This window comes from Synchiropus splendidus, chromosome 4 (genome assembly GCF_027744825.2).
Source record: "Synchiropus splendidus isolate RoL2022-P1 chromosome 4, RoL_Sspl_1.0, whole genome shotgun sequence".
Classification (NCBI taxonomy): domain Eukaryota; kingdom Metazoa; phylum Chordata; class Actinopteri; order Syngnathiformes; family Callionymidae; genus Synchiropus; species Synchiropus splendidus.
Window position 1 is genome coordinate 19,786,774 of NC_071337.1, and position 19,796 is coordinate 19,806,569.

The 19,796-nt window shown below is 39.1% G+C and overlaps 2 protein-coding genes and 1 long non-coding RNA gene across 3 annotated transcripts in view; 2 read left to right on the forward strand and 1 right to left on the reverse strand.

The window, feature by feature from the left end:
- LOC128757333 (sorting nexin-4-like) lies at positions 1-6,017 on the forward strand. The gene is made up of 14 exons (XM_053862539.1): positions 1-78; positions 330-457; positions 536-674; positions 964-1,113; positions 1,178-1,225; positions 1,294-1,349; positions 2,419-2,491; positions 3,294-3,355; positions 3,426-3,491; positions 3,712-3,801; positions 4,553-4,652; positions 4,716-4,861; positions 4,978-5,092; positions 5,154-6,017. Exons 2-14 carry the CDS (start codon positions 330-332, stop codon positions 5,199-5,201), a joined length of 1,221 nt encoding a protein of 406 aa, XP_053718514.1. The 5' UTR covers positions 1-78; the 3' UTR covers positions 5,202-6,017.
- Positions 6,018-6,463: 446 nt separating this feature from the next.
- Positions 6,464-19,796, forward strand: part of ttll12 (tubulin tyrosine ligase-like family, member 12) — a 28,840-nt gene continuing 15,507 nt past the window's right edge. The window contains exons 1-7 of the mRNA XM_053863626.1: positions 6,464-6,640; positions 7,462-7,619; positions 15,416-15,614; positions 17,383-17,542; positions 17,761-17,894; positions 18,557-18,633; positions 18,708-18,824. Coding sequence (XP_053719601.1) covers positions 6,500-6,640; positions 7,462-7,619; positions 15,416-15,614; positions 17,383-17,542; positions 17,761-17,894; positions 18,557-18,633; positions 18,708-18,824 — 986 coding nt within the window. The 5' untranslated portion in view covers positions 6,464-6,499. The remainder of the gene's footprint in view (positions 6,641-7,461; positions 7,620-15,415; positions 15,615-17,382; positions 17,543-17,760; positions 17,895-18,556; positions 18,634-18,707; positions 18,825-19,796) is intronic.
- LOC128757953 (uncharacterized) lies at positions 9,336-17,031 on the reverse strand. Its single transcript, XR_008414415.1, has 3 exons — positions 16,141-17,031; positions 15,447-15,566; positions 9,336-12,557 (listed from the first exon to the last, which is right to left on the reverse strand). It is a non-coding gene; the product is annotated as an uncharacterized LOC128757953 (long non-coding RNA).

The window sequence follows — 19,796 nt, forward strand, 5'->3', positions numbered from 1 at the left end:
CTGAATCATTCACATCAGGAAGCGGAGGATGGCTGATGTCAGAATCTACTAGTCGGTAACGAAAGACGAAACCAAACGGTAAAACACTATCAGTCGTATATTCGTTTCTATCAGAACTTGGCTTTTAAATCTACAGCGTGTTTTTATCGTCCTTATAGTGATGTTTTCTCTCGCTTTTAGTGTATCCGTTTGAAGCTACGACACTGTTAGCTTACTTTGCAATGCTAGCATGAGCCTTTATTCTCTGCTATTGACGTTTAGACTGAAGCAAAAACGAACTACAGAGGTGTTTCTAAACAGAAAATGAGTGCAATCTCGCGATGTTTCAGATGGAGGAAGCAGAGAGTTCCACTCTGCTGCGCAGGATGGAGATCTGTGTTGCTGAGGCAGAGAAGAGGAGCGGCAAAAACTCTGTCAACATGCAGGAGACGTACACGGTGTACCTGGTGGAAACACGGCAAGGACATAATACTGTGTACAACCGCTTCATCCTGGTTCACGATGTCATTTTTGACATGTGCTTTAATCCCCACAGACCCATTGATCCACTCACAGAAGGAAGACACTCAGCTCCGGACTCTCTCTGGAGGCGATACAGTGAATTTGAGCTCCTTAGAAACTACCTTTTAGTCACCTATCCATACATAGTGGTACCCCCACTGCCTGAAAAGAGGGTACGTTTAGCGACATTCACTCACAGTGGCTTAGTCATTTCTTATGTGTTGTGTGATCTGCAGTGAAGTGCACTTCACACGTCATCATCTGGTTTTATATTATTTGAGGTTTGAGGTTCAACTTTTAATTCTGATTGTCTAATTGTGTTGAGATTATGGATGGCCATTTCCTTGACTTATTCTTCCCAAAATCAACAAGTGATGCAATATTACACAGCACGCTTACTTGGTAAATTCATAAGGTGTAATCAAAGTGTTAAATCTTTGTGCATCATTTCTGTGCATGCAGGCAGAGTTTGTGTGGCACAAGCTAGCGGCCGACAACATGGACCCGGATTTTGTGGAGCGCCGGAGGGTCGGGTTAGAGAACTTCCTGCTGCGCATTGCATCACACCCGGTACTCTCTAACGACAAGATCCTTCACCACTTCCTCACAGAGGTATGAGTTTGAACAACTGATGGCTGGTTGGTTCGCCGAATGACAACTGACTTGTTTGTGACAGGAACATGGCTGGAAGGAAGTGGTGTATGAGACAGGATTCCAGGCCAAGGTAGCCAGCAATATCTTTGCATCTTGTCATTGTGTTTCAATTGTAGAAATGTCACTCTTGTCTTGCAGGCTGACTCCAGAATAAGAGCTCTCAGCGCCACCTTCAGGGTCAGGAGTCCTGATAAGTGAGTCAGCATGTGCTGCCATAGCGCTGCAAATATCTGAAAATGCTGCTTTGGCTTTTTGTTCTAGGTCTAATACTAATACTTATCTTGTCAAAATAAAATGTATTATTTATCTTATCAGTCTGTCAACAGATAAAAAAACAATTTGATCTCTCATTTAAAAAAAAACAATCCCAAATTACTCATTCTGTTCACAAACTGTTGCTGATAGGGATGCTCCGATTGATCAGTCACCGATCATGATTGCCGATTTCAGCGTGATCGGTGAATGCCAGCCACAACCTGTCATGACAGTCGGCGCTCTAATGAAGCCCCGCTGGTTGTGATGCGTTCGCTCCTCCCTACTCGCTGCTCACTAAGCAGCGGCATGTCTGGTGTGGAGGTTCTTTCAATCTGTCATGTAAAGTTTGCATCCTGCAGCACATGCACAGGAAAATGCTGTGCAGGGAAGCACCTTCAAATTAAACGTGCCATTTAAAGCGCCGGCACTTGACGCAGCACGGAGAGTTTTCTGGGCTCAAAGCGAGACCGCTGGTTCCTCAGCAACAGGCTGACCGGATCTGTCGCCGTTTTTGAGTCATATATTATTTCACAATCACAGTCACAAATATTTCACGGACTTAGCAGAGTCTCTAGCGATTCACCTGCGACGTCTCTCATCAAATTTAATGTTTTTAAGTTGTCTTTTGACAGAAGGTTTCATTCATTCATTTTTTCACATCATGGACGCAGAAGGTCTCATCATTTTGATTACAAATTCATTGTCAATCCATTTGATCAGTATCGGCGATCAGCAGCAAGAATCCTGATCGGAGCATCCCTGAGTTTCTGAGTATTCAGCCTTTGTATTAGATTAGTCAAACCCAAAACTACACCTAAATCCAAATGTTGTATTATATCAACTGGCATCTCCAATTGATGACATGCCAAAACCAGGTGTGTAAAGGTCTTATTCATTAGTAAATTACACACAGATTAATCTCAGTGAAAGCTTCGACAGACATTATTGTTCATACTTTGTACTTTCGTATGACTCATTCTTGATAATTGAACTGTGTTTGTCCTTCAGACGCTTCACGGAGATGAAACACTACAGTGATGAGCTGCAGTCCCACACTTCTCAGCTACTGAGAGCTCGAGCAGTGAGACACACACGTGCACTCATGTTTCTTTCGCTGTTTTTGTGAGGACCTCTCATTGCCATAATGCTTTCCCCAGCCTCTCACCGTTAACCTAGCCACCCAAAGTAAAATGGCTAAACTTAACCAGGACTCTGAACCAAATTTGTGCTAATTCTTGTGAGGACAAGCCCCAATGCTCTCACAAAGCAAAATGTCCTCACAAAAAGGTGGCTTGTCAACACTTGGTACTCACAAGTATGGCAAAACATGCACATGGGCACACACATATACACATGTTCAAACACTTGATCATCACGAACTAACCTTATGAGGTTTGACACAAATCTAAAATTAGATCCAAAACAGGAACCTGTGTAGAAATATATACCTCAATGCACTCAACTCCAAACTAATACACTTGTATGAACTGGCACAATACATGAACGAAATACATCAAGTGCATTAACTAAAAAACAAATATGTTGCAAAGCACTAAATGCACATGCTGTAAACAGGAAAACACAAACCAACACATGATACACAATGACCACACGCAACCAAATGCATTGTCATAGAAAAAAAGCACACAACAAACGTGCTTGCATTTGACAGAAAAAAAACCTGCATCAAATGCTTGCTCACTTGAAGTCATATCAAAGCACACCTATCCAATTTGCCTTCTTTCAAAAGCCAAAGCGGATCTGCTAAAACTCAATGACAAGCACAGATAATACAGACTCACTGCGAAGTGTGCAATAACTTACATGCACAATCACACACATGCTGACAGATTATTTTGTCATCCTCCTGTTACTGCTGCTAGAGAGTTGCTGATCGACTTTACGGTGTTTACAAGATCCATGGAAATTACGGACGAGTGTTCAGGTGTGTGTCATCCTTCATCCTTGTGATGTATTTGCCATCTATGATTGAAAGTTTTGTGTGTTAACTCCAGTGAGTGGAGTGCTGTCGAGAGGGAAATGGGAGATGGACTTCAAAGTGCTGGTCATCACATGGACGGGTAAGCAGATTTAAATATCATGAAAACAGTGTTTTTGGTTTTCTACAATGTTGATATTGTCCTATAAATCTGGTTATGGTGACCATTCTCAAAGGTACCAATTTTTGTGAGGTGAATAAACAGCTTTATTTTTTATAAATCGTAGGACAGTTTTCCCACATAATGTCTGAGAGTAATATAAAAGAAAAAAAAAAACCTTCTACCATCATTATTTTTACAGTTATGCTGCCTCCATAGATGACATCTTGGAGGACGAGGAGCATTATGCAGACCAGATGAAAGAGTATCTCTTCTACGCTGAAGCACTCCGGTAAAATCATTCACCACTCAAACTTTTTCTTTTGATGTGTTATAATAATATTCTTTGGTCATATTTCACATTCGAAAAAACAAACAAACGTGTTAAGATGAACTCATTCAAGTGTTGTTCTAATTCGACCACCAAGTGGCGCCAAAATAGCCAAAACAACCTTTTGCAAGCCAATGCGTCCCACAAAACATTGAATGAAAACTGGGGAGATATTTCACTGAACTACACAATCGGGTCTTTTCAATTCATCAAACATCGTGACTTGATAGCTGTGGCATTTTTATGGTCCTAGAGTGGTGACAAGGTCTACTATTAATGCTGGAATGTAGTGACAAAAGTCGGCTTATCCAAGTGATCTGTTTACTGAATAATGGAAAAGTCAAAAAAGGAGAAAAGGGTTGAAGTGGTTAACGGACCAACAACAGCGACTACACGAAGAGACTCCTCAGTGTCATTGAGAACAGAGCTAACTGTAGAGTCTGACAGCAGCAGGAAGAAAATATGCAATGTATCTCCTTCAAACACAGCATGTTTTACATCCATTCACAGAGCTGCTCAGAGATGTAATCCTCGTGACGGGTTCTAGAATTTACTTGTTTTTGCCTTCATAAACGACTTTCAATATTCACTGTCAACAACTGTTACTGTTACTGTTTCTATGAAATATTGGAGGAGGAAAGCTCCACACAAACCTCTGTGAGATTTGTCATGTATGTATCAAAAGTTTATGTCCCATTTGTTGTGTTGGCAGGGCGGTGTGCAGAAAACATGAGCTGACCCAATTCGAGCTGGAGATGGCCAGTCAGGACCTTCTATCCAAGAAGCAGCAGAGAGAGGAGCTGGCGACGGGGGTGCGCTTTTAAAATCTCGCTTTTTACGTGATCTTCCAAGTTTCTTACTTGTTTTCTGGCCAGATCGTCCGGACATTCTCCTTCAAAGGAATGACCAACAAGCTTTTTGGACAAGAGACCCCGGAGCAGAGGGAAGCGCGACTGAAGCTGCTAGAGGAGATGATAGCAGAGGGAGAGGAGATGGTGAAGGAGAAAACTATGGAGCGCGAGTGAGATTTGAACCTTAAATTGATTTCAACATTTGCAAAAACAAGATTTCCATGACAAATAGAAAAGCAGGCTGGTATATTATACTTACACTTGCTGATGTAATGTATACTTGCAGAGAGCATGTGGAGAAAGCCTGGGTGGACATGCAGCGCTTCAAAGAGCAGACCAACAAAGACCTGAGAGAAGCGCTCATCAACTATGCTGCCATGCAAATCAATATGTGCAAGAAGGTTTGTTTACACAAAATGCTCCACACAAAAATCACAGACTTATTCTCCCATATCTCCACAGGGAATACAAGTGTGGAGCAACGCCAAAGAATGTTTCCTCAAGATGTGAACAAAATGTTGTTTAGCACAAGTCATGAAAGTGACGTGACAAATAATTTAATGAATTTTATTTATTTGAAAAAAAAAAGCACACCAAAATTGGAATAAAATGAATAAAAGTAAAGATGATATCAAGGAACCAATATGTACAGTTAGATTTCTGGATGTGTGATAATTACATCCTTGTTTTGTTTATTTGTAAAATTCATACATGGAAGTGTATGTATATAATAAATATAATGTGAAACTTTTACATTTTCATATAACCATTTTTCCCACATCCTGCTAAATATTGTTTAATTTAATTGTGTCTATTTCTACCCAACAACTGTCACATTATGTGAGATTACTACCAAGTAGAAGGAACATCTTTCAGGTACTTCATCATGGACACACACAGAAATACCTTGCAGGTATTGGACTGGGTTTCTGAGGTGACAGAAGACTGGGTCACCTTTTTCCCTGTGTTGCTTCTGTGATCCATCTCTGGATAAGTGGTGGGAAATAGAAGAATGAGTAAAATTGTACAATAGTGTGAACTGCAAAAATAATAAATATCAACATTTTACATGTATGGATCTGATTGAGTTTCAGAACAAGGTAAAGAATTGTGGTTAAACCACGATTTGAAGGTTTAAAATGTATTTAGAAAAGGTTTTAAAAAAAAAAAGGTTCACTGAGGGAACCCAATTGAACTTTTCACTGTTCTTATTGTGCCCTTGTTTTATTATGGACATTAATGTGTTTTTATGTGTGTGTATTTCTTTGACTTTTTCATAAAAGTTTGGACTTGACATGTGCTTGAAATAAATATATAATAAATGTCCGTTTTTATTCTTAAGTCAGAGCTTTCTGAAATTTCTTCTTGTGTTTTGAACGATAGACGTCTTGCTGTATTTCGTATTTGGAATGAAATGTATTTTGTGTGAACTCAGTGTTCTTTGTATGTTTATTGGACATAGTTTAATTGTTTGGGAGCAGGAATTTTGTTTTCTTGTCAAGGAAAGCAAAACTCCAAATCAACTATATATTGGCAACTATTTTATCTGTGTTATTTTATTTGAATATAAACTTGACTGTTCACTAAAACAGCTAAAATTTTAATCACTCCGTTAAGTGGTGAAACAAATATGACAAATGTATATGTTATTTTTGAAACGGTTTTTAAACAAAACGTATTCGTTTAAAAATAATAATTGTGAAATTGAATTGGTTTCGAAAATCCCCACAATGCAATGCTGTCCTACGTCATCGTCTCTCTTCCGGGTTTCCGGTTGCGTTAACACGTGAGTTGTCGCTGCAGTGAAAATGTCAACAAACGGCATCATAACCACCGGAGAGGAGGATGAAGAGTTTCTGACTTTCTTGGCTTTGCACTCCGCTCCGCTGCAGTCCACCGGTCTTCCCCAAATTTACTGGCGAAGTCTTCATCACAAACTTTCCAACGAGGTTAGCTTGCTGTCATGTCGGTTTTACAAAACTCCCAAAAATCTGTGGGTTGTCACAAACTACAATTTATTTCTCTAGTTGTTAATGACAATTTGGTTGGCGTTCATAGCTGAATATGGAGTGAATTACTGTATATACAGACTGTGCTGGAACACCTTACATAAGGTGTTATGAGTCCCTGCATACTGCTCTTTTCAATAAACCCACTACCCGATGTATATGATGGTACGATGAGTCAGGAATTTATTGTTCATGAATTAGTCACTTATAAGTGAACAATTTTGATTCCAAATACGATTGGTCTAAAGTTATTTATGGCAGTAAGGAGTCAAAGAGTGATTTAAAAACTGTGTTTAATATGCCAAGGTAGTTAGGGCCCCAATCGTCCGGCCGCAATTCATTGCTCTCATTCTAGTCCAAGACAATGCAGACAAAAACATGAACGCACAACAGGTGGAATGGTACAGCTCTAAGCACAAATGGTCACAAGGTTTCTGGAAACTATGGTGTGCTGCTGTCTCCCATCGCTATACATTTTGCACGATGTTTTATGGTATGTTTAATCTTGCATGTACATGAGTCTGATCTTCGTACAATTAGGGGCCATTTGCTGCAAGACCTCCTCAACCAGGGGTCACGTCCTGTGAGGATCTTGAAGCATCAACATTTCACCTTGTTTAAATCACTGTGAGCGACATTACATCATCACACCCTTAAGCTATTTCCCCCTCTGTTTTATGTGATCGCATATAATACAGTACAAAAAAGATGTACAGACAACCAGAAACGGGGAAATGGCTCACAGTGTTTCTTCTCCACAGATCTACGATGGAGGGGAGTTTTTTGGGATCATGCAGGTCCAAGACGATGAAGAGGGAAATGAGGAAGAAGAAGAGAGAAAGGACAATCCTGGACGAGTAATCAGCTGTAAAGTTGTGGTGACGTGTGAGAATGGACTGCAGGCTTCTGATGCCAACAGGTGGGGGCGCTATCACTCAAACTTTGATGAGTGAGGACAACACACTCAAATGAAATAATCCTGTACTTTGTAGTTACATGGTCTACTACTTTATTAGTAGGAGAGAAGACAATTAACTTCTCATCAAAACCAAGTTTTAACCCTTTCTTTCTCTGGGCTCTTAATCTAAATATCTTTCTCCCCCAGACAATTACCATAAAATAAACTCCATAGTTTTATGCAAATAATTACAAAATGCTTTTTTTTTCAAAAAATGTACACTGACAACTTACTGTATCACTTTTCTGAAATTTAGTTTTCCTAATTTAATACGTTAATTGAAATGACATTTCACTTTTTGTATGTTTAATATACAGAACATTACACAAAGGTTGATCTCTATAATAAGAAATAAATGTTTTATTCAGTACATGTCATTAGATTAATGATGTGTCATGTGATTGAGTGTGGACTTCTTCTTCAATGTGCAGGTAAGCCCCAAAACCGCCTTTACCACCTTCCATCTGAATACTGCTGTGTTGGGACATAAAGTAGTGCTCTTGACTGAGTCATATCCCAATTTGAAAGATTTGTACAAAGTTTTGAAATCCACGTTTTGTGGTTAAAAAAAATCTTTGCTGCTGCCATCTGCACATCTGAGCACTTGCTTTTGCACACAAATTTACCTATGAGATGGAGTGAAAGCAAATGACATGCTGTAGGTTGGCTCCTTCTCCAACCACTCTTTCTGTGTGTTTGTAATAGAGGTAGCGGATATAAATGGCTCTTTTTTTCTCCTTTGGATTTTGTCTCTTTTTCGCTTTCACTTATTTGTTTTTACTTGAGAATCCCTTTCTCAATCCCCGTCTCCTGACTGCTATTCTTGTTTGGTCAAGTACATCAGTCTTGTCAGTTATGTTCTGATGTGACACTCCAGTCACCGGACTCTGGACTGTAAATATGTTGGGAATCACACCTCCAGTGTATCTTCCGTGCAACCGTTTACATGGTGAGAATGACAACCATTTCACCCCAAAACAATTTATTCCCTGAGAGAGGAGTCTGGCTCCACAACTACACCTCTCTCTGGCCTTGACCCTTTTATACTTAGGTCTGGGTTGCCATGGATCCAGAGTCCAGGTCTTGTGTCAACTCCCCTCGGTTTGAAGCGACGTTGATGAATCCTCTTGTTATTGTCCATTTTAAGTCCGTTTTGGTGGGAAGCTGTTAGCAGATAATCCAGTCCACTCTTCTGATTGGCTCGCTTCTACTTGTGGACTGGAGCGTCCTGTCTCTGCCTGGCTCTGCTTGGCTCCATAATTCATCCTCCTCACCCATCGCTGTCCCCCACAGGTTCCTTATCATTCACATTCTTTGACTTGGGGGAAGGTAGGTACTCAGGATCAGATCAGGCTGTTTGGACCGGCTATGGATTGGATGGTCTCCTCAGTTCCTCCCTGGTCCTCGTGCTAGGTGGTTCCTGTCGTTCATAACTCACTCTTCCAACCGTGCATCATGAAATATCATTAAAAAGACTTTGTCAAACTACATTTCACAGGTTTCCACACCCCTTTTTAATCCATAAGCCCCGCCCCTGTAATATTATTTTGCTATCAAGTCAATATATATTTATTTCAAAAAGAGCTCGAGTGATGTAAAGTGGATATTCTTGTGGACTCTGCCTGAGCTTCTAGAACCTCTGCATCGATTAAATCTGTTTGATAAAAAATAGCATGTCCTCCGTCAGTCATATAAAATTCGAAACAGAATTAAAAAAAAACACCTACCAATCATAGGTGCATTGTTGACCTGCTGCTGATTAATATCCATCAAACCCAAAACAGTTGTGATCGTTCATCTGCATGTCATCGAAACGGTGCCTACACACTTACTCATGTTTGAATCCTTCATTGGCTGTCACTGACGCTGCGAGTTCACACGGAGGTCTGACAGTGACTTGTAGGAGCTGGTCGAAGATGGTCAGCACAAAGGATTTCCCAGGATTATATGCACTTTATGCCAGTTGTGAATCATACGCTATTCTTTGCCTCCTACACCCAAGACTTTATGGACTCTTCCATGAATCCTCATGTGAAGACATACACACGTTACCCAGTAGAGACGTGAGTTACGCCTCGTCCTCCCTGGCGCTGCTTCTGCAGACGCTTAACTCTTTGTGACCCCCTTTTATGAGTCCTTAAATGAAGACATACACTGTTACAATGTAAATTTATGCATCATCCAGGGATATGTGACTCACAAAGATTGAAGTACATGAACACACAGACACACACATACACACACTTCCCTCCAATTCTCTCACTCCACAGCCTGACCTACTGCATATCCACTTGATATCCATTTGATCTCTTTTTCATATAAACTTTATATGACGAAAGGGGGGAATTACTTTTTTTTGAACAAGCACATGCTATACTGCTGCAAAGTCATCTGACCAGCTGTTCTGGTGAGCCCTACAGACTTACATATTTGTACGATGTGGCTCTTTTTCAGCTCCTAGCCTCTGACTAGTTGGCCACCCCTGGTGTATAGCGGTATTCATCACCAGATATTGTAAAGACCTAAGAACTCTTTAAGAATTCTTTGCCCCTTAAGTGCACCAGTGATTTAGCTGATGCTAAAAACCTTGTCCTATTCTAAACGTCCCCAAAACATGTTTTGCTGTGGAAGAGTTGAGTCAAAACTGAAGCGAAGTTATCAGTGAAAGAAATTGTTGAAAGTGATGGAGACAAAGCATCTCAAAACAAACCAAGCACAGTGCACTGAGAGTTGTTGTACTATTCTTCTGAGTCACTGCTTGCTTATTGCTTGAGTACATGTTATGCTTATAACTAGCTTGGGGTGAAGAATATCACAAGGTGAGACAAGCAGCCCTTTCCCCACTTAATCATTGCACCAGCCCTTTCACCACTTCATGTTTTTGTTTGATCAAACATTGTTGCTGAAGTTCTCTCCCTTCTCAATGAACAGAGTTGTTCTTTGAAGTAGATTCTCATATTTATTTTTTCTGATATTGTCTATGTGCATATTCCGTCTTATGCGGTTACACTTTAAAACTTAACTGACTGATGGATGGATAGGTAGATGCAAGTTCATAAAAAGGAATAAAAGCCTTCTGCAGGATTCAGTGCCTCATTGAGAGACTACTAGCGTAAAAAAAATGCTTCCACGCAATTCGTACACCTTGTGAATGTAAACAAATAGAAGATAAAATACTCTTCAGCTTGAAGATATGTAAAGAAAATGTAGGTCTAGGACAATTAAAAATGAAAAAACTGAAAGTATGTCAGAAAGTACAATGTCAACCCTGTGATTTGTTGTTTGTCAGTTAGAATTGACAGTGAGTAGTAAAAAGCTTTACTTGGAAAAAAAAACCACAAAAAAAAAAAAACAATGGCTCGATGGAAACGCTTGTGACTATTTCATGAAAAAAGCAGGGGTTTGTGACTGGTAGCGAAAAATAAAAATCTCAAAAGTTATACATCTTTTATTTTTTTCAAATTTGAGAAATGGCTGAACAAATGACAGAAGTTTGTCAAAAATTTTAAATAAACTATATCTAGTTTCTAATAAGTATTCATTTATTTATCCTATCGTAGATAGTTGTACAAAAACGTCAGGCTTTAGTTCAGGATTACTAATACAATTTGTGTAAGCAGACAGTTTCCGGTGAATGAAAAGATTAAGAAGATTGGGAACATGCCAACACGCTCGTACATACTAAAATGGCTTGTTGTCTTATAGTGAGAATGGAAAGTCTTAAATTTGATGCACGAGTGTGTGTGTGTGTGTGTGTGAGTGCTGAAAGAAAACTTTATTTGTTGTTTTTGCAAACAATTCAATTTCTGGTACTGACAATTCGAAGTTTTTAACAGTGAAACAGATATTTGAGAATCTAGTGGATGGAGAAAAGTTTGAAGTAAAAGGAAAAATGTACTTACAGGCTTCAGTGCTGCGATTAGATGTTATAGCATGAACAGCCAGCCTACCAAAACTATTCTTTTATGGTAACTTGCGAACAAAGACAAAAACAGGTTCAAGAACCTACAATGTCAACCAGTTTAATGATTGCCAGTTGTTTGTTTTTAAAACACTGAAAAAGTTTTAAATTTGAGACACAGTTGAAACTTAGAATACACCTGTAACTTGTGAAAAAAATATGAAAATACAATATCTGAATTTGTTCACAAGCTTTACTTTGTGAAAATGAACAACAGAAACACTGTTTTTTAAAATGGTGTTAGGTATTTCTGCTTGTTGTTCTTTATAAAATGACGAGAAATCAGTGAACTTGAGGAGTCAGAGTTCACAGAAGCAACGCTGGTTTACAAAAGCGAAGGCTGACTGGAGACTGATGCTTCGAGGTGTCCTTTATACAGCGAGTTCACATTCCTGCCATCCGAGAATGTTGAGAGGCCATCTTGCAGTAAGGAGACGCGTGCATTTTGGGAAAAGCATTAGCTTAAATATAGAAACTAAGGGGCCTTTGGAATGCAGTGCGGACATCAGCATGTAAGATTACAAGTAAGCAATACATCTCTTCAGTTCAAACCTAAAGGGTAAACCAGCGGTGAACCATAAATATGATCAATCAATCACATTTTCTTTATCAAATGGAAAGATTTTATTTAAACGCATTTCGATTTCGACTCGGGTTACTTTTTTATAATTCTCAATTCATACATTCATCACATGATGCTGGAGTAATTGCGTAATGCATGCATAATAGGTTGATTCATCCTGATAATACCTAACAACTATGATATTTATTTTTATCCTTTGGTGCAACTTTTAAAGAGTTAAAACATTCAATTATTTCTACACTAGTTGCCTGGCTTTGAATAGTCGTGAGTTACTTTTTAAAAACGCTAAACACAAAATGCACACTACAAAACTAACATGTCACATCGTACTGCTCCCGCATTTGGCTGTTTTCACCTGAAAATACAGAATAAAGACACATTCAAATCAGTGAAAAGCATGGCTTGTAAAATACACATTTTAGCCACTGGTAAGGCAAAAAAATAAAAATAAAATAAAATTAAGGGTTAAGGGTTTGTATATTTCTACACTACTTGTCTGACTAAGGATAGCATCAAGTATAAATGAATGTTCATTCAATGAATGTTCAGTCCCTCCTACATTGTAGATGTGTTACATGACAAGTTATAGGACGTTTGTATAGCTATTATATCACATTGTTACATTGCAGGAACACATTCAGACATTTCATCTTGCATGAGACAAGGATTGAAAAGAAGCAGAGTGAAGAACATTTCTTGTAACTTATACTCACTTTCCCTCATTTTTGCAAAAGTGGTTGCGTGTCGCTGAGTGTGTGTGTTAACTTTGTTGTGTGTTACAGTCCATTTTGTGCTTGTGTGCAATATGTGTGTATTAGTGTTGAGTAGTAACTTCTCAAAGGCTCAAACGTTGTATTGCTCAGTCTGGTCTGATCTAAATATCACAGCTGATGATGAAGTAATTTTGTCCTGCTCGCATGTTTGATTGTTTTACCCCTAAATTACAGGGTACAGTACAAACTAAAAGTAGTGAAGTCTTTTTTTACCTTTAGCGTGACTAGATTTTTTTCGAAAAGCATGACTCAGTCAAGCAACGACTGATGAAAATAGAATGTTTCTGTATTTTATCGTCTGACTTGAAACAGCATCATGTAACTTTAAAATAATAAAATCTCTGTTTGTTCCAGCGCCAGTGGTCCTTCTTACGCCACCAGAAAGTTATTGGCTGACTCGATAATATCTAATAATAGAAGAGACAATGCATCTAGTACATAATATCATGAGATATTAACAGCAGCTTATAAATGATTAAATATATTTGGATCACTCTGCGTTAAATGAACATCACACAGATGGGTGACGACGTCTGCGAATGAAAAGAGATGTGATATGTGATAAACATGACATAACGTTTTTACTATATACTTATAATACTTATATATGTATATGTAGATACATAGATATACTGTATACATATAGATAGATATACTTTATATATATATATATATATTCCCCTACGCCGTGCAGAGGAAGAGGCATCCATAGCGAGACTGGAGTCCGTTTGAAAAAGAGTTGGATCAAGTTCTGGAAGGCCTGGTCAACAGCAGAGGTTACCTTTGAACCGTTGTAAAATGTGGTCTGAATCAGGGTTATCTAAATACTCCATTTGTGTGGGCAGGGCCTAGGTGATACCTTTGTTGATTTTGGATAAAGCAATGTTGGAAGAGCCCAGCGTCTGCTAGGTAGCTCAGAGGCGTGAACTTTTCCCCTGTCAAATGATGCAATTTGAAAAGGAGGGTCTATAGGTGGGTGACCTGTGTGTGTGCGCACTTGGTCTGAACAATGTTGTTTGAAGACAGCGAGGTTTGCCTTCAGACAAACATCATTGTGTTCAGACAAACCACTGAGGTTTGTCTTCAGACAGACCTCTCTGTCTTCAGATTGTCTCTTTTGAATATTCAACCGTCCGGGAAAGAACTCACATCTCCTCAGCAAATTAACCGGTTGTCACGGACTCTGTTTCAGTGTCTGAGAACTAATGCTGAAAACTAAAAGTATATCTTCCTTTTGCTTTATCCCTGTTCACTCAACCTTATTTTCTGAAAAACTAAAAGTATTTCTTTCTTTGGTTTTATCCTTGTTCACTCAACCTTATTTTCTGAAAACTAAAAGTATTAAGTCTGTTTTAAACACATTTTGAGTTGGGTAGCTGTGTCATTTGAACTATTAGTGAAGACTAAAAAAGTGTTTTCTTTTGACTGTTTTATCTTTTTTGAAATATTTGGAGAATGAAAAACTGTTTCATAACTTCTAAAATGTTTATACCAGAAATAATATTGTAGCTACTAACACGTTTTGATTATTTAGTCTACAATGCAGAAACAGTTGAACATTGACTAATGCTGAAACTTTAAGGTTTTATTTTCAATATCTCAATTTCATCCTTTTTTTTCCCACATCCTTAAGGTAATCCCATGAAGCGACATTAAACCCCTTCCCTCCCGCAGACCCTACCTGACCTCCCAACATGCCTAACCTTTCGTTGCGGCTGTGAGGATTCATCTGACCCCTCCATTGCACCACACAGGATGTGGCTTACCCCCTCGACCATCACTATTTTCCTTTCTGTCATAAAGCAAGGGGAATAGGGTTTAGGGTTAATTATTTTCTTTCCTTCCTGTCCTAAAACAAGGAGGAGAGTAGGGTTAATAATTTTCCTTCCTTCCTTCCTGTCGTAACACAAGGGGGGAGGGTTATTATTTTAATTTGCAGTTGATATAAAAAAGGGGGAGGGGTTTTATTACCTCATAAATCAATACAGGTTTGACATTTTGGTGTATCTTTCATCTCTCTAATGAATCGTTGAATTTGTTTTTATTTTTTCTAAAAATACATTTTATTTTTGCATAAAATGACAGTGTTATCACCTGATCATAAAAGGTTTTACTTAAGAAATTGTATTTTTTTGGCATTCAGTGTCCCAAATGACCCGAAGGTTGCCATGATGATGGCACTTTGCAAGAATTGTTGATTTTATCCATTCAGTTAACCATGTACTCAAATGACTCAAAGGTTACTGTGACATCTTTGGGCTATTGTTCATTATTTGGTTGGCCAGGCACTCAAATGACTATTTTTCTTTCATAACACGCCTCCGCCTAAGTCTTTTTTGGTTGTGTTCACCAGAAACTCCATGCAATGCCATTTGCATCATTGTGTTTTCCCCATGTGAACACACACAAATGGGGTGACTTCATATTTTGCTTCCTGCAGTGTGTTTCTGGTGGACCATGCCTGGACATACCATGTTTGCACAGCCCGGGAGCAGCTGGAACAGATTCCTGGTCTGCTGCACAGAATGGCCTCACTGATGGGGGTGGACTTCCATGGGGAGGCCCCAGACCCTGACGTGGTAGAGCTGGTCCTGGAGCGCATGTGGAAGTACAACCAGACTTATCAGCTCTCCCAGGGGGTATGTTGTGTTTGATGTGTGTTTTATATATATATATATATATATTGTCGTCGGGTTTAGGTTTTCAAGGTCTTGTGTACAAGGCGATTAGCTATAACATAAGCCGTCCCTAGTTCCAAGCACACTACCTCCCTTTACCTCTCTGGTAAAGGGCCCCTCGGTTGGTCAACTCAGTCAGCCTCTTGTTGCGGACACGGTTCTAAAACTATAATAAGCATATCAACTATACCTTATTATATTAGTGAGTAGTGTCGGCGCTTCACTGAGCGGGTTATTTAATTAGCCCGACCTGTTAAGAAACAGGTTCTTGACCTTACAATGCTACACCTCTTACCGTAGTCTCTTTACTTAACTTCGTTTAGGGACTCATGATCGGATCCTAAATCCATTCCTTTCAAATAACATTTTCCCCATAAATGCCTAAAACTACCACCTAATCATTGACACAATAATTCAGGATGGAATAATGCTACCATGTGAGACACTCATTAAATGTGCAACAGGAGGAAATCAAACAATAACTCACCTATAACCCAATTGATGGTAGTAGGCAGGAGCCAGTTGATTCTTTAGTAGTCAGGGATCAACGCCGTTGTGCCTTTTCAGTACTTAATTCGTACTCAATTTTATTTTGTTTTTTGTCACAAAAATGTTTCTTCAAAAAATTAATAAAAGAATAGTAAAAACAGCAAAATCAACCAAAAATAATAAAATCCATAAACTCAAGGGTATCGCCAGACGCTGATACCCAACAGTATCAAAAGTACCGCCAGACGCTAGTACTAGTACATATACTTCAAAAACCATATAATCAAAAATACTTCAAAAGCCGTATAATTAAAAATACTTCAAAACCATATAATCAAAAACACTTCAAAAACCGTATAATTAAGAATACTTCAAAACCATATAATCAAAAATACTTCAAAGACCGTATAATTAAAAATATTTCAAAACCATATAATCAAAAATACTTCAATAAAAAGGATTAATTCAAAAATAGTAAAAGAGAAATAAAAGATGAGTTAAATCAAATGGTCCGAGAGCAAACAGCAAGAGCACCGTCCCAAGATAAGATAAAAACTTACGGCGGACAGACGCGGGCGAAGATCCAAAAAGAGCAAGAACCCAGGGTCACATCTCCGAGCGCTTATATAGCCACACACGGCTTTGAAGACATACCGACATCCGTTTTCTCACGCCAAGCCAATTAGTCATATCTATAACTTATCTTGTTTTTCTCCAGGTGGCCTTTTGAAGTCCTTCCCTCAAAAGGATACATGTTCGGTGATAGATCATATTAGTGTCAATTGCGTCAGCACTTACATCATTTTTTACGTCACTGATGCCCGGTTCACCATATTAGGTCAGTACATCCACTCCATTTTGTCAGCACGTGCGCACAAGTTCAAACTAAGTTCAAGATGGCCACTTTCTCATGACTTCAAACGAGCGCGCCTTCAAGGTCATTCTCAGATCCAAGCACACAGCTGTTCGTGAGTTCAAACGCGCATGATCAAAACATACAGGTTCACTAAAGTTCGAAACATCAAACAATTAATGATAAAAAATCAGAAACAATATCAAATATTATTTAGCAGGTTTTGATTATAATATTTTCGAACTTCCAGTGTATACAACATATATATATATATATATATATATATATATATATATATATATATATATATATATATATATATATATATATATATATATATATTGTTTGATCCTGATAGAACTTTTTTTGATTACTTTCATGCTTCAGACAGCAGAACAAAAGGTCCCAGTCTGGTACATAATGGATGAGTTTGGATCTCAAGTCCAACACTCTGATCAGCCGAGCTGCTGCATGGCTCCATTCTTCTCGCCCCAGACTCAACTAGCTTACACTCTGCTGTGGCCTCTGAGCGACCTACAGGAAGGAGGTGAGTATGCACACACACTGGGAACATTTTAGGAGGGTAATGTGTGATATAAGCTCCATCTTTTCTGGGCCATATAGAGGAGTTTATCAACCGATATTATCTCTACATTGTGTCTTGGGTGCCTCGGGTGTCCTGATGAACCCAACTATCTAAAGCACTCACATCACCTGTTCATTCAACCATTCATCTCAAACCTTTGATCTGAATGGACTCCGCAGATGAAGTAACTCGGGATTATGCATATGGAGAGACAAAGCCTCTTGTGAGGATGTGTCGTTTGCTTCCGTGGATACCAGCCGATTTATCAGAGGTCAGCAGCAGTACCACTGAGCCTGAGGACATTTACTATGAGGTGAGGTCTCTTGCAAGTACAACTGATATTGTTTAACATTGGTACAATGACAAATGTAGTTCATTGAGACTTTCAGGGTTGGTTAGAAACTGACCCACACAATTTAATTTGGTGGCGTTTACATGGTACCATTTGAATTAACAATGTTCTGAAGCCGAAGCACTCCTTTACTCCCATCTGCCGTCTTGGCTTCATCATTCCTTTGTGTTCAAATGATGAACATGATGAACACAACACACAAATGATGAATGATGAACACCGGCCACCATGCGGCTGGTCTGGTCCAAGAACCGCAGGACCACACACATTAAGGAACTTGTTTATTTATGTGCTCATATAAGGCAAGAAACAAAGGGAATATTTGATAACTGATCTGCTCACCGTCCTAAATTGTGAGAGTGCACCTTTGTTTGGAGTCCAGTTAACCTATTGAGCATGTCTTTGGGCTGTGGGAGGAAACTGGAGTACCCGCAGAAAACCCACGCAGACACAGGGAGAACATGCAAACTCCAGAGCTGGATTCAAACCCTGAAACTTCTTGCTGAGAGGCAGCAGAGCTAACCATTATGATGCAAAACCTGCTGCTTCTAATGAATTAAATTGGATTGACCAAATTCCTGGACTACATGTTGCCTGTAGCTCAACCTTCCTTCATTTCTCAGAACATTGCTCAGGAGAACAAGGAGAAGTTACCAGTGGAAATCCAACCTCACACTCTTTCCAAGGACCAAGCATTGAAGTGAGCTTGTAACAAAACTGCACACACTGCACACTGTTTATTTATGTGCTAACAGAATGCCTTTCCTCTGGCAGGGTTTACTCTGTGATGTCTCAGGTGATCAATAACCTGAACCATCCTCGTTTCCAAATAACAGAAGAGGAGGACAAGGCCGATATCATCTGGAGCTATGATCCAATTAAAGACTACAGGTCAGAGTTTTGCTCCACTCATTCAACCAGTGGGAGTTAAATCAGGGGTACAAAACTGTCTTCTGTGAAAGTTAGTTGTCGAGTTGTGGAGTAGGCTGTTTTCCTCTGCAGACAATCAAGAGCTTGGAATACCCAGGTTTAGCTTTGACATGAGTATATTCATGTCGTCGGGTTTAGGTTTTCAAGGTTTTGTGTACAAGGCAATTGGCTATAACATAAGCCGTCCCTAGTTCCGAGCACACTACCTCCCTTTGCCTCTCTGGTAAAGGGCCCCTCGGGTGGTCAACTCAGTCAGCCTCTTGTTGCGGACACGGTTCTAAGACTATAATAAGTGTATCAACTGTACCTTATTATATTAGTGAGTAGTGTCGGCGCTTCACTGAGCGGGTTATTTAATTAGCCCGACCTGTTAAGAAACAGGTTCTTGACCTTACAATGCTACACCTCTTACCGTAGTCTCTTTACTTAACTTCGTTTAGGGACTCATGATCGGATCCTCAATCCATTCCTTTCAAATAACATTTTCCCCATAAATGCCTAAAACTACCACCTAATCATTGACACAATAATTCAGGATGGAATAATGCTACCATGTGAGACACTCATTACATGTGCAACAGGAGGAAATCAAACAATAACTCACCTATAACCCAATTGATGGTAGTAGGTAGGAGCCAGTTGATTCTTTAGTAGTCAGGGATCAACGCCGTTGTGCCTTTTCAGTACTTAATTCGTACTCAATTTTATTATGTTTTTTGTCACAAAAATGTTTCTTCAAAAAATTAATAAAAGAATAGTAAAAACAGCAAAGTCAATCAAGAATAATAAAATCCATAAACTCAAGGGTATTGCCAGACGCTGATACCCAACAGCATCAAAAGTACCGCCAGACGCTGGTACTAGTACATATACTTCAAAAACCATATAATCAAAAAATACTTCAAAGACCGTATAATCAAAAAATACTTCAAA